This window comes from Rhipicephalus microplus, chromosome X (genome assembly GCF_043290135.1).
Source record: "Rhipicephalus microplus isolate Deutch F79 chromosome X, USDA_Rmic, whole genome shotgun sequence".
In the NCBI taxonomy this organism is placed as follows: Eukaryota; Metazoa; Arthropoda; class Arachnida; order Ixodida; family Ixodidae; genus Rhipicephalus; species Rhipicephalus microplus.
This window is the reverse complement of record NC_134710.1, coordinates 37,236,408-37,251,482: the sequence shown is the minus strand read 5'-3', so window position 1 is coordinate 37,251,482 and position 15,075 is coordinate 37,236,408. Positions and strand designations below refer to the sequence as shown.

The window sequence follows — 15,075 nt, the reverse complement described above, 5'->3', positions numbered from 1 at the left end:
AGCAATAGGGCGAACACAAGCACTGCTGCAGTGGACGAGCATTTACAGCGCTCAACTACAATCTAGGGGGTACTCGATTCGATTCGCAGAATCACTGAACACTTTTTTTTTTCAAAAGGTTGCCCGGCCTGACATTATGCGTGGTGGCGGGTACTAGTTTTTTGAGAAGTAGGCTTTCGCGCTTGCTTCTTTCACTCCCCTTTTGACCCAAAAGCGCTGTACTATGCTCCTTCAAAAATTAAACAATTCAGGGTTCATAATTTTTTCCTCCATCCTCTCTTATCGCAAAAGTGTCCAGTGCTGAAATACCAATATCATACCTGGTATATTACTTTTCACGTGTTTGGATATTCGACCAGCAATCAGTCTTCACGGTGTTTTGAAGAAAATCTACACGTGCAGTGAGCTAACTGCTTGCAGCCAAGTTGGCTGCCTTTGTATGGACACGCTTTCGTGGTAATTTGGTGGGCATCATCACATGCAGCAAGACCAAAGAGCACGGACAGTTAGAGCTGACGTAAACAGAGTGATTAGTTTGTGTCTTCTCTCCCGCTATTTGTCATGCTGCACGCTTCAGTGTAATGTCGCTGTCAATGGTTAAAATGAACTATAGCAGTTCATCGAGTTCTGCTGACAGGGTCCCCTATTGTCGAGAATGAAACAGAACAATGGCAATTTGATTTGTGTGATAAAGAGATGCCCTGCTTTTGGTTACTAGAATAAATTTCTAAACTGAAGTTTATTTTTTATTACCAAAAGTTCCAATGCAGATGAAAGGTGCATGGACAAAATTCGTGTATTCAGCTTGACTAGGTTTGTGACCTTAATTGTAATTGCGAACCGGTATCACAGTATGCATAAATATCACACACATATACAACCACGGGTGATAGCTTGCTTATTCTGATTAAAATTGAAAGGTTGAAATCGACATATTCAACCAACGCAATGTGTACGAGATATGCCATGTAGAGTAGCTATGCTCGAAACTAATCTTCGCAGGTTCGTTCCATTTTACCCAATTTCTTGCCCATGACTGTAGGTTGGTAAATGAAACTTCTTCGAACACACATATTCTGTGTAAGGTTACATTTATTTTTATGCAGTACAAAACAAATTGAAATGTATAATAGCTCAAAAGAGAAATAACTAGAAACAAATTCAGCCAAATCATTACCAAACTTACTCACCAAAGATAAACGGATTCTCATTTAAAAGATACATACATACATACATACATACATACATACATACATACATACATACATACATACACACACACACACATACATACATACATATACTCACACACACATATACATAAGTACACCCATACATACATACATACACACACTCAGGTGTAAATATTAAAATGAATGGCTATAAAACAACAATTCTAATACACTCATTTTGAATATACTACAGAAAGTAACTTACGAGAGAAATCCACCGGCACTGTTATGTTTGAACACGGTGTTTCTCGAACCATCTCGCAAAAGCTTGATGCATAGTTTTTCGGTGCTGCCCAGTGACAAGCAGTTTTTTAAAAAAACACAAGAATAAAGCCCTTGACAATATCTTGCTAAAGAAAAGGGCTGTGCATCAATATTTTGTACATGTCTGCAATATCACTCTGCTTATTTACATAGCTTGGCTCATTCACAACCCACTAACAAAGCATGTTAGGACACTTGGGCTGAAAGTTGGCACAGCACGAGTAAATTCTAGACAATATGTGAATAATACAATTATAAGCTACTAAGCTCCTTGGTGCAAACAGTGTTTATATTGACAGCTATAAGTGCCATTTCGTTTCCCCAAAACACTTCTCAAATGTAGAATCAACTTTATTTAGCTAAAAGTTTCTATTCTGGCGCGTCGTGGTGGCTCAACGGTGGAAGTGACTCTTTCGGCCAAGAAAACAAAGACCAATTATTTTTCCAGTTCATGAATTCACCCCATAATAACATTGAGGCAGCTGGTAGGAGTGCTTTTGGAGAGAGGAAACCACCACATTCCCACCAGTTGTGGCCTTGGGTAGCTACTTCACTTGGACAAAAATGATGAAAAACACTCCTCAAGAAGACTTCAAAGTTTGGGCATCAACACAGTGCCCATACAGCTGTCTATTAGTCTGCTTGAAAAATATTGAGTTTACTGGTGGGCAAAGACTGTACACTATGTGAGGTAATGCTCCAGTGCACTGCATGTATGTCTTGCTGCTGGCCTCAACTGCAATGTTGCTCAGCACATATGTATAAAATAACAACTAATACTATGCCACTGCAAAGTAATTATGTGTCATTTGCATGAAACAGGGACCACAATAAAAGAACATAATAACATTTGCCTTCACAAAGTTCAATAAATGTAAATAAATTTCCATAGAGTTTTCACAGTTCATCTGTGGATAGTAATATTGGTTGTAAACACATTCTTACTTCCACTAACAAACCATTTTAAGATGCCAGATTCAATATTAGAGTATACCAGCACTTTTGTAGGGCTAAACAATTGTACAGGCACCTAGAAAAACACAAGTGAATGCATGCTATAGCTACATCTAAAAATAAATACTTTTATTTCTAGTGTGAGTAGAGCTGCATAGATGATAAGTCACTTGCATTACATTATGAACAAACCTATCCGAGCATAGTATACATTTAAAAAGTTACACTTACACAGTAGATAAGTAGACTGTTGAAGGACGGATAGGCAGTGGGATAATACCCAAGCACTAAAATCTACTGTTAAGATATACTAGGAGTAGTGATGATCCTCTTCCTTCCAAATAAAATAATTCACATAGATTCACTTGCCAGAGCTTATACACTCATGGCATCATTGGTGCTATACAAATGAGTGTACCCTGAAGGATCACATCGACTAAGTACATGATTACTGCATTCTTGGCTTTACTTCTTGTACTACAAAGAATGCAAGCACAGTTACCATTGGCGACCATAGATGCTGTGATTTCTGGCATGTAAATGTAGAGGCACGCGGGCATTTAACACACATGTTAAAAACTTCAGCTCAAAAATATTTGCCCACTAACACTACAGCAGCCTTTAAATTAGTGTCATAGTTTGGTATCTTCCAAGGAAAATTTAAATAATTTCGAATGCAAGCAAATGAACTGCTGAATATTGCACTGCTAAGAAGTTAAGCGGCAGCTGCTCCTGACATCACAATGTGCCCTTTCTGCTGTTGTAAACTTCGAGCAGGAGAACAGTCACTGGCAGTCCCTTTATACTTGTTGGTCTTCTGTGCTCTGTTCTTGATACACTGTTCATGACCGTGGAGCACCGAACCCCTTGTTACTTCTGGAACTTAGAAAAATACAGATCATTGTTACAACCATGCTACATGCAAGAGTGTATAGTTGTCAATTATGTGCTCATATTTACAGATATTGTATTTTCAGCAGCCAATGACAAGCCTCAACACACACACACACAGAAACAGTGAAGACTGAAAATATATTTAATATGATACAAGAGCAAAACTACAATGTTATAGATGAAGACATGAAACTTCTGACAGGCATAAAAAGCCAATAGAGTTTCTTCTATTTCGACTTTACACTAGGTGCGAGAAGTAGACCACAAATAAGTTCACTAAGAAACACAAGTTAGACTGCATTACAACACAACAGCCAATGTTCATAATTTTAAGGCTGTCTAACATAACCAGCTCACCATACCGCATATAGGAGCTAATGGGCAGTCTAGAAGACACAAAGAACTTATGGATTATGAGTGTGCTTGTTGCTGACATCTATTATTCTAAATGAAGAAAACCTTTCAAAATTGCACTTCATCAGGGGAAATAATCATACGCAACAAACACAACATGCTCCTACAGGTGCCACCAACACTCACCATTATTGTTGATACCAGTGTGTTGCCGGATGGATATGCTGCGTCCTGCACAGAACACCAAAAGAGCGCTCCATGATTTGGATTGCGTGTGTGCTAGCTGCATCGCTCTGCTGCTGAAACAGGCTAGCCACAGACAAAGAAATGAGAAGCCATGGCTTTTAAACACACTGAACGTCACCTTTAGAGATCAACAATGCATGCTTAGGTCCGGTACAATTTGTAGAAAAATATATATCACTATGCAATCATGGTGAACATGTTCGGCTGAAACACAAGCAACAGCACTGAGAGAGAAAAAGCTACATTAGGTAAAAGATGCAGTTACTGGCCCTATGTCATCTGAGGCTTCTTCAATAGGTCTTTCTCCTTGCAAGTTGTGAACAGCCAGGCAATTTTCACCCACTTGCTATTTCCTTCCAGAGCACTTGATACACAGAGGGAGTCACAAGCTCGAGAGCTCAAAAAGGAATCAAAGCATTTGTGCTTGTTTAAAAGCACAAGCTTTTGAGTCTCAGATGATTGGAGTTTCATTCATAAGCTGCAGGCTTTGAGCTTTCAACATTCTCAATTATCTTGCAATTTAGTTCTATAAATGTGAATAAGAATTATGTGTAAGAATATTACAGGTATCCACTGAAAGCAACCATGCTTGGGTTTTCAATTTGTGCACAGTAAGTGGTGTTCATGTAATCGTATGTATTAAAGAAAAACTAACCTTGCAGCCAGCCGTTAGGCAGTTTTGTGCCCTCGAAGCTCCCAAGCAGATTGCAGTCCTTCCAGATGAGGCTGCCATGCATGCTTCCACGCCACATCCGCTGAATGATAACAGTCCCAGCAGTGACATAGGCTTGCACAGTTAGGGAGAACGTGTCCTTCCTATTTTTGTACAGGTGCTCCAAGTAATGATGAGGATTCATGTGCCAGAATGTGCAACCGATGCATCACAGGACCTTAACAAACCAATCTCTGCGATCTGTGAAGAGCCGAAAACGAGATATTTAATTAAAAACAATCATTAAAAGCCCTCACTTCTAATAATTATTTGAGGAAGCTATCACTTCGTTAAAGTGACCAAAATCTGCTATATTCACTTTGAAATAAATTGAAGCCTCATGTAAAATTTACGTACCGCAATATATATGTCCTACTCAAGTATAGTACTACCACAGTAGTAATCGTCTATAGAACTAACTTTCCAAAATAACATAAATTTTTTAAGTGCAACCTGGCTCCTGAAAAATAAATTCACATTAACTTTCCAACTATCAAACGTGGTCAATCGACAGGCCCAACCTCATAATCAAACAAGAGCTCACTTGTATCAAATCACAAAAAACTTTTTATGTATTTGCTCCATAATATATGTATGTATATAACAGTAGTAGTAAATTTTTCATGCTTCAACTTACCATAGAGAAACATTACATCTGATGGGCTTAAAAACTTGGACACGTTATAGAACTGCGTGAATTATAGTACCGGTGAAATTTAGTTCTGCAAGGTGAACTCACCGATGGCAGCATTTAGTAGCCGTCGGTGTCATAAGGAACCAAGTACGGCCAACAGGCAAAGGGCATCTGCAGACTGGAAGCTGCCGATGACAGCAATGAAGGGCTGGCCAGGCGTGCACGTCCATTGATAAAGTGTAAGAACTGGCCATGACCGGCTGTTGTCAAGACTCTAGTGCCGTGCAAAACGATGGCCAGACGAACTCGGAAACTGTAGTTAGGCGATATTGGCCTACAACTTCATCCAAAGCAAGGCACCGGTGAAATCTTTGCTTTTTTGGGGGGGGGGGGCTGGAGAGAAGCTTGACATTCACGGGCTCTCGCTGCCACATTGTACTCTCAATTTGTTACCGAAGAACAGTCTAGGCGCGCTTCCAAAGTAACACAATCCACAACAGAATGTAGCATCTCGCAGTTTTGGTTGATCACATCACAGCGCTAGGACTATGGTTATCACAAAAAGGAGGAGTGACGACTTAACAAACAAAAGCGCCAAGCTGCCCCACCATGACTTCGCAGGGCAAAACAGTTATCAATTTTCGGTCACACGAGCACAGCTTGTTCACAAGTCTTGGAACGTCAACACAGCACCACTGTTCACAACGAACATCGTTTCACTCCCGAACAGTACATTGCTCTCAAGTAAATAGAAGCGTACGGGCTAACTAGTGGCGAAGCAAGAACCGAGCGCGTAGTTCATACGTTTCTGTACGTACTTGGGGTCACTCAAGTAACGTGTCAAAACGCTGTCAATCCGAAATGTCGCACAGCACCAAACTGGGAGACTGGAAAGTCAAGCGAACGAACTGTTACCGGCACACAAACACGCATTGCAGGCTTCTCGAGTGCTAGTTGCCGTCGATACATCGACGCCGATCCCCGCTTGACAACCACACTGACGCACAGGCTTCGCTGCGCTTCACCGTACACCATTGCACTGCCACAGCTTTCCGCACTGCTTACACGCACCAAAAGAGCTGCTGTAATCACAACACATCCGGTCAAACGCTGAAGTAACTCGTGCGAGAAGCTTTTGCTGAAAGTCGCACCGACCGATATGCTGTTTACGACGCCATGTTGTTTCCGACAACTGCGCAGCACATAAGATGATAAGAGAGCTCTTAGAAAGTACTTGCACTATTTTCACGGGGTGACAAAATTTTCTCTTATGTGCGAGGGGGGTGATATGACGAACAGGACAGGCGTGCCAGATGAAAGAAGTGTTTTGGCCATGACCTACTACACTCCTGACCTGTTCAGATAGCGGGGTTCCTATGGGAGCGCGTGTCCCCGCTCTCGTTCAATCGCTCGCCGTAGGTGGCGCTACCTATAACCTGTTCGTCTGCTTCTTTACGGTTGTTTTGTAGGCGCTGGTATAAGAATGCCTGCTTTCTGTGGTGAACTGTCGGCATATATGTGACTATTTCTTCCCATACATTGCTGGTCAAGTAAGCTGTTCAGTGCGCTTAAGAATTTATAGCACACTGGTTGACAAACGTGGAAACCCGTGGATTTACATGATTTTGGACAGCCTATGCGTTGTCGCGTGCATTTTATTGCAAAAAAAAATTCTGAATGTCTTTTAGTATTATTATTTCTGGATATTTCTAAATTGTGGATCATAAATTCGCACTACGAGTGCTTTGTTGGTTAAAATTTGACTACAAAGAGTGAAGGTGACGTCAGCGAACAGGTGCTGCCTAGCGCCACGCCGCTCGTAGGTGACGGCCCTAGCGGCAGAAGGTATGAACTAGAACGTGGGCGCTGGAAGAGGTGCTCTCTGGGCAGGTCAGGAGTGTAGTAGGTCATGGTTTTGGCAACGTCACGGAGTGAGCTGATGTACAGGGTATTGCTTCACAACCAATCACAAGCTGGTCTTGTCGGCCAAGCCGTCGTCTGCTCGCGTTTGTCGTCTGCTTCGCTCAGAGCATGCGACAGGGGATTCGCCTTCGCAACGCTATTATTCTCAGGTCAAGTGGTCGCTACGTCGCACAAAATGCATGTCAGTGGCTCGCTCTACCTTTGAATCATGTTCGTGTGCCAAGTCAAATGGCTGGTAATTGACGCAGGGATGAATTCAGCAAAGGTTTGCTCCAGAATCGTGAGGGTTTGCATATTTTCGGTGCAATACAAAGTTACTAGGGTCATTTCATTCCGATTGCTTGCCATAATATCATGGTTCATATCGGTGTCTGAACAGTGAAGGTGAAGATGCATGATTTGTTTGTAGTTCCATGCGTAATCACGCGCACCCCTAATACGCTTTGGTTTACAAAGTACGCTTTGTTCCAGATCGTCCCAAAGTGTATCGACAGCTGTATTTCAGAGATCGCAACCATTGGACAGTTAGAGCCAATGAAAGTACACTAGAGCACAAACTTTAGGAACCACTCACTGAAAACTTCCTCTCATTTTTATTTCCAATAGCGTGCAAAGAATGTGCTCCCATTAACCTCTGTGGTGGTAATTTCTACCAATGAGGCAAGGATCTCGAGTCGCACTTTTAATTATATGAGATGGGGCGTAACACAACAACATAACAAATAAGGTTGATCCTATGTCATGTCGCGTTCGAATGCACCGACCATTCACGTATCAAATTGGTTTTCATCCAACCACAAATCTTTACATGCGTAGTTTTATGCCATTGACGCCCAATAGAATTCTTCAATTACTGCGACTTCAAACTTATTGGACGATGGTGGTTGTCAACACCATCCACTGCGTACAAGGGAAACAACACGCGAAGCTCAAAGCACCGAAAGAAATAAAAACGCACCAGCAGTCATCAGGCAGCCCTTAATGGGCGTGAATTAACTCAAAACCAGCCAGGGCACCAAAGTATACCGCTGCGGCAGCAGGTTCTAAGTAGCCACATTGTTCCTAAGAGTGGTCCGGACCACTCTTGGGATTTTCTCTCAGCCATGCTGTTTTTACGCACAATTTCGCTTCGTGAATCCACTTACGAGCACTTTTCGGTGACGTAAGCAAATATAGTAACTGCATCACCATCGCTGACATGTTCCCGGGCAGTCACAGCGTGCTTTATTTGCAGCGGCCGATGTGACAACTATGGCCTCTTACGACGTTTTTTCGTTTCGTGAATCGACTTACGCAACAAAATTTCTCTTGCGCAAAAATGTTTTCGTAAGTGAGTTTTGTGAATCCGGGCCCAGTTTATTTTAAAACAGGACATACTCAGTGATTGAACAATTGTTTCACGTTTTTGCGCCGCTCTCGCTGAAGGTAAAAAACCGACTGGTGCATATTATGAGCACTTGATAGTTTGAACTCGCAATTACTAACGACATGCATCGATCCTGCAGGCAAGACCGTTGGTAGCCTCGAAATCACTCAAAACATGAACGGTGACGTACGACCGTACCTGCAACAGCGTAATAAGCCGACCAGATTAAAACTTGACATGCATTTAACAGCCGTGACGAAGATGCTGCGGAATCTACGGGCAAAAGGGAGCCCTGATGCTAGCGACGCTCCGGCAAACAAATACGTCTTGTGTGCAGTCTGTCTACGCAATTTGCCCGAGACTGTTTACTTACGGTTTCAGTAGTTCGGAAACAACCCAACAGCAATCCGATTCACAAAACACACTACACACACAGCTGCTCTCAGTACCGGTGCTGTTTTTTGCGGTGGATGCTGGCTCGGCCACCGCAAAAAACAGCAAACATTCTAACTGAACGCGGAAATGACGTTCGTGGTAGCCACTGCCAATGAGCGCCGCAACAGAAGACACGAGCGTCTCCTCTCTCTCTCTCTCTCTCGTGCGTTCTCGAGCATATGGTTGTCAAACACGCGTCTCAGCTACTGTAAAGATTTCTGTAAAACTCCTCTGCTATCTTTACTATCCTATCCATATAGTTACTTCGCCTTCCTTGTCCCTTAGTGCGCACATCTGGTTTCTGCCTATCCCCAAGTTCCCTCTTCAACGCTTTGACACTTCCTCAGTTTTTATAGTGTGTTCAATTACATCGAATACCTTGAGCTTATTAATCAACTTCGAAAGCTCTGCCAGTTATATTTTGTCTGTTGTGTTTGAGGCTTTCATGCTCGATGTTTCTTAATGAGATTCTTCATCTCCTGGAATAGCTTACCTGTGTCTTGTCTAACTACCGTAACAATACTGATTGTTGGCCTAGTCGGTACTTGCTTACTGACATGCTTTTGGTCTACTTTAGTTGGAAGTGTCGCTTGTGCTTGTCGTTGAGTGCCTTTTTTACTTTGTGTGTGTGTTATTTGCGGCTAAAGCATATCAGTAACTAACTACCGTACCTTCAGCTTCCTCTGCACACTCCGTAATGATACTCGTCAGATTATCATTCATTGCGTCAACGCTAAGGCTGGCTTCCTCGATAAGAGCCGAGTATCTGTTCTGAAGCGAGAGACTGACTTCCTGTACTTGCCCTCTAAGTGCTTGCTGATTGACTGGCTTCTCAGGTATCAGTTTCTGTCGTTCCTTCTTCAAGTCTAGGTGATCTGCAGACCTTACCATTCTATGGTCACTGCATCATGCCTTGCCAAGCACTTCCACATACTGCATGATGCCTGCGTGTGCACTCGGTATAAAGGTTCGGTCTTACTTTCGCCAATAGGGCTCCTCCATGTCTACTTGCAGTTCACTTGTTTTTGGTAGAAGGTATTCAAGATCCGTGAATTATTGAGTTCTGCGAATTTTATCAATAACTTCCTTCTCGCATTTTTAAATAGTACCAATGCCATAATTCCCTACTGTCTGGTCTTCAACCTGCTTCTTTCCTACCTTGGCATTGAAGTCACTTATCAGTATAGTATATACTGTGTTTTTTTATTTATTCATTGCCTATTCCGCGTCTTCATAGAGGCTTTCAACTAATACGCCATCATGGCTGATTGTAGGCGCGCATAGCCTGTACCACCTTCATCTTATATTTTTAATAGGGTGAATACGATACCTACCACCCTTTTATTAATTCTATAGTATTACTCTATGTTGCCAGCTATAAATCTTTGGATAAGGAGCCACATGCCGAGTTCTCTTCTGTCAGCCAAGTCACAATAGAAAAGAACGTGCCCATTCTGTAGCACTGTATAGGCCTCATCTGTCATCCTAACGTCCCTGAGCTTTATTTCATTCCATTTAACACCCTGTAGCTTATCCAATAGTACAGGTAGACCTGCTTCACTAGATAAGGTTCTAGTGTTAAACGTTGTCAAGCTCCGGTTCCAATGGCGGCCTCCCTAAACCAAGAGATTCTTGCCACCCTCTGCTGCGTTGTAGATCTGACCACCGCTGTGGTCAGCTGTTTCGCAGCCGCTGGGGACCGAGGGCCGTGTGTTAATTTACGAATGCATGTGAGAGGTAGGGGCCAGATACTACATCAGGGTGGCCAGTCCTTCTCTGGTGAGGGAGTGCATTACCGGTTGTGGTCGTCAGTGAGGCCGCACCCCAGGCTTTACCGATGAATGCAACTCCATCATCACGTGGATATTTTTTTATTCCGGTTGAGAACTGCGCGGCATCGGGATTCGAGCCATGGACCTATTGCACGCAAGGCTGATGCCCTAACCACTACGCCATCGCTGCATCTCCAGGTACTCACTACGCTATAAATCATATCATTTGCCATCATTTGTCGTTCTGCAGAGAAGTGTTGTACCTGCAACACACCTGTAAGACATGTGGACTTTGTTGATGCTGCGACTGATAACGAAGAATAATTATAGTGGAGGCTTTCGTAATACGTTGGAAACATTTAACAACAAAATCGTCACGCAGTTCGCATTGCGGGACGCCTGGTTACATCATTCGCATGCTGTGACACGTGGTTGATATTGTATACTGTTATACCACGCTATATAGCATACGTTAACGTCGTTTTTTACAGACAAAAAGCATGTATAGCGTCTTTTTGCGAAGGGATTTCATGCTTCGGTATGGCTCTGTGGTAAAATACTGGGCAACCACGGTGAGTTCCCAGGTTCAATCATCGTTACATCCCGGATAATTTTTTTATTGTTATTTCTTGTGTTTTCGTTATAGTGGTTACGGACACCAGCGGTGGTGGTGGGGGACAACTAAGGTGTCAAGAACGGTCATTGTTGTGCTCTCATAACAGCTCTCGCTGTAAAAGCGATCGTCCCACCATGCCTTCTAGCAGCCATCTTCAAACTGTGAGAAGTACGGTGCATGTAGGGCGTATACTTTAGGGCGACTCCTAGATTACCGCCCAGGTATCTCACCGGAACGGGCTGCCTTTATCTCACGCATGAGAACTCTGCGAGTGCCGTAGATTCTGCGATTGCCGTAGTAATCTGCAGAGCGTGCAAAACGCGATTACCGTATTACCACGTGAGTGAATGTGCGTATATATTGACTGCGACGAAAAATGAAGTTAGTTGTAAGTTGGTGCTCATCCGTGTCTTCTGTATCCTTGCGTTGCTTCCGCTCAACCATATCCACCTCGTAAATATTGATGGCACAGAATATTTTTAGGATATGCGTGATACACAACTCCACCTTCAATGGAAACGTTCGACAGAAGTCTGTCTGGAGGAGAAGGTTGTTACTGGAGGAGAAGGTTGTTACTTTGGTCTTGGCACATACAGAGGACAGCCCATAACATCAACCGCTCTTTTGGAACCATTCCCCTAGTGTATACACACGGATTGCGCTCAATGGGAAAACGAGAGAGAGAGAGAGAGAGAGAGAGAGAAAGGGGGGTCATTATTCACCCCGCGAGTGCTTTGAAGACGCCGCTTCTACGTAGCCTCCGCAGTCACCCCTGAGGAAGGAACCAAGTCTGTTTCGAAACGTCAGGTTTCTTCAAAACTTTTGATTGGAGTCTAAATCATCTCTTACAACTCCGCCTTTTTCACGGCACCTCCTCAGACCCCATATACAGCCAACGTGTAAGAACGTCTAAAGTTCCGGGTCAAGAAACTCTTCAAAGTTTCATTTCTGAGATTTCTTTCGCAAATCGCATACCCGAAACTGCATTCACAAAAGCCACCACTGCAGTCGCATCGATCATCTTAACGAGTAAATCCGTCTATGTGGCGGATTTTAAAAGCCAGCCTTGCTGCAATGTCGGAAAGACATGTGGCGAAGCATATTGTGATTCTGAATGGGCGCGAATGAGAAGAAATACAAAACAGGTGCGTGACGCAGGGGGGTTGTTGGGGTTGTGGACGGGGAGGTATCAGCTTGAATTTCTAGTTTTATTATTTCTTTTCAAGGATATCGCCTTTCATTACCAGTCAGCACGGTCACCCAGATGCCAGATTTATTGTTATAACAGTAGGTCACCGAACTCGCTCATGATTCGACTCACTCAGACTCGTATCTGAGTCCGGGTGAGTCCGAACGGGAGAAAAATTGGTTGAACTAGAGTCCGAGTGAGTCAGGGTGAGAGAAAAATATTTGGCGAGTCTGAGTTGGAATGAGTCCGATATCTGCAAGTTTTCGTAGTTTGTGTCCGAGTGAGTACGGCTCAGAGGCAATTTTATGAATCGGAGTCCGAATGAGTCCGGTTGACGAAAACTTTGGTGAGTCTGAGTTCGAATGAGTCCTGCTCAGGGAAATTGTGGTGAGTCTGTGTACGAGTCGTTCCAGTAAAGGAAAATTTTAGTGGGTTTTAGTCTCAGTAAGTCCGGTTGAGGAAATGTTTGGTAAGTCTGATTAAGTCCAAGTGAGAACAATTATGGCGAGTCTGAGTCGGAATGAGCCAGGTTCAGCTGAGCTTAGTATTGCTCAGTATTGTAGTACTGATGGGTAAATTTTAGGGAGACTCGATAGAAATCAGCCAGGCTCAGCTGAGCTCAGCTTTTTTCGAGCCCGGGTGAGTTCAGATGAGTAATAGTTTGGCGAGTCTGAGTCTAAATGAGCCAAGCTCGGCTGAGTTCACCATTGCTTATTACGAGGCCGAGTCAGTCCAGATGAGTAGAAGTTTGGAGAGTTTACACTCGAGTAATAAAGGGCGAGAAAGCTTTTTTTTGTGAGTTTGTACCCGACTGCATCCAGCTGAATATAATCTCGGTGAGTGTGAGTCCGAGTGAGTCATGAGTCGATTATGTTCAGACATCTCGTGTAAGCTCGATTTTGCCGATGTGGAGAGGATACAGCACCAGTGCAGTATTTATTACAAAACTTAGTTTTGTGAACACCGAACATTAGCCAGTGACCATTTTAGTCGATTCTGTGGCACGTACGGCAACACGTGCCATGCATTTTAGTCATTGTTTGTTGACGCAATGTGCCATTCGTTTTTGTTTATGAGGTGTGAATTATACCACATCCGGAAGTTTACTTTCTGCGTTCTGCATTGACAGTGACTCAGTATTACTGTTCCGCTTGGAGTGCTACCTGGTGGCAATGAAAAGAGCATGAGTGAAAAACAAAAAATTTAAGTTTCAATTGTATTTGCCTTTGTCATTTTCACGACAAGTTAATCAAAAATTTAGCTTATCGAGAATAAAAATAAGTACTAAAACCAAAGACTATGATTGCCTATGAATGATTTTTTTTCATGAAAGAACAATGCACTTATCTATGCGAAATTTGGGTGCGTGCGTGTGTTAATAAATAATTCATGAGTCATGATTACTTGTGATTGCCCGTTTGTCGATACACTCGTTTATGCATTACATCAGAAGGCACAAAACCGTGCAAGCTGTGGCTTCAAAAGTTTCTATGAAACAGCGATCTCTCCTTTCAGATTGCGTCAAGAGAAAGTTGATTTATTTGTATAAGGCAAAATGCTGTGGTATAAAGAATTTACAAAATCCTTTCTCTGACCATGTCCTGCAAGTTGACCTTTTCCAGGTCCGAACCGCACCTTCACTAGAATTGTTGAAATCGATATGGAGGGGAGAGGGGGGTAATAGGAAGTTGTCCGCCGCATACCGGTAGACAATGTTGGAGGCCCGGCATTTTGCGGGATACTTCGAAAAACATGTCACGCTAGGTGGCGCTAAATTCACTAATCTCGCCGCACTTTGACTACCAAAAAAACCCGGTGCTCCTCTTGTCAACCCCGCTGTGAACGCACAGGCTATCCTCATGAAAAAATAGTTTAATACTCGCGCTCGCTCATGACTCTCGACACACGAGTGCAGCACAGGGCCACTAGTTTTACCAAGTAAACGTTAGAAAAACTTCACTAATGAGGAGGTGAATGGCAATAGTCGTCTCACAGGCGGACAATTGGTCTGGGTAGGAATAATGAAAACCAGGAATAAAGAGTACACATGGACGCCGCTATTCAAGCATCTCGGCTCATTATTCGATTATCCGATACAGATTAATACCACTCGAGTAAAACAATTGCACTTTATATGTGTTCAAGAGAGCTGATTCGTACATTTAAAGGGCAAAGATGCTCCAAAATCCGGGTGCATTAGTGATTGTAAAAATTTTATTCGGGCATAGACGAGTTACATAAGTGCCAGAAACACTGGGTAAAGTGCTGAAGTGCTAAAACAACTATAGGCTGAGCCACCATTATGTATAAAAGAAATAAAAAATAACAGGCAAGAACGCATCACTCGTGGGTGTGACAAGAAGTATGAAGGCATTTAATTTTGACGTGAACTTTTATGTCGTCAAAGTGGTATGCATGTCCGGTATTGCAACCAGCCTTCGCAAGCACCGGAGACTCGGTAGGAAGATGCCGAGGCAGCATAAA

At 43.0% G+C, this 15,075-nt stretch overlaps 1 protein-coding gene across 5 annotated transcripts in view; it reads right to left on the bottom strand.

The window, feature by feature from the left end:
- Positions 1–1,074: 1,074 nt before the first annotated feature.
- Positions 1,075–15,075, bottom strand: part of LOC142775005 (uncharacterized) — a 142,044-nt gene continuing 128,043 nt past the window's right edge. The window contains exons 1-4 of one of the 5 annotated variants that reach the window (XM_075876232.1): positions 5,396–6,613; positions 4,600–4,857; positions 3,885–4,007; positions 1,075–3,326 (exon numbers count right to left, since the gene is read on the bottom strand). In XM_075876232.1, coding sequence (XP_075732347.1) covers positions 3,166–3,326; positions 3,885–4,007; positions 4,600–4,801 — 486 coding nt within the window. In that variant the 5' untranslated portion in view covers positions 4,802–4,857; positions 5,396–6,613 and the 3' untranslated portion in view covers positions 1,075–3,165. Of the gene's footprint in view, positions 3,333–3,884; positions 4,008–4,599; positions 4,858–5,395; positions 6,614–15,075 lie in introns of those variants that run through there. The other 4 variants (XM_075876230.1, XM_075876234.1, XM_075876233.1 and 1 more) reach the window with 4 other exon arrangements.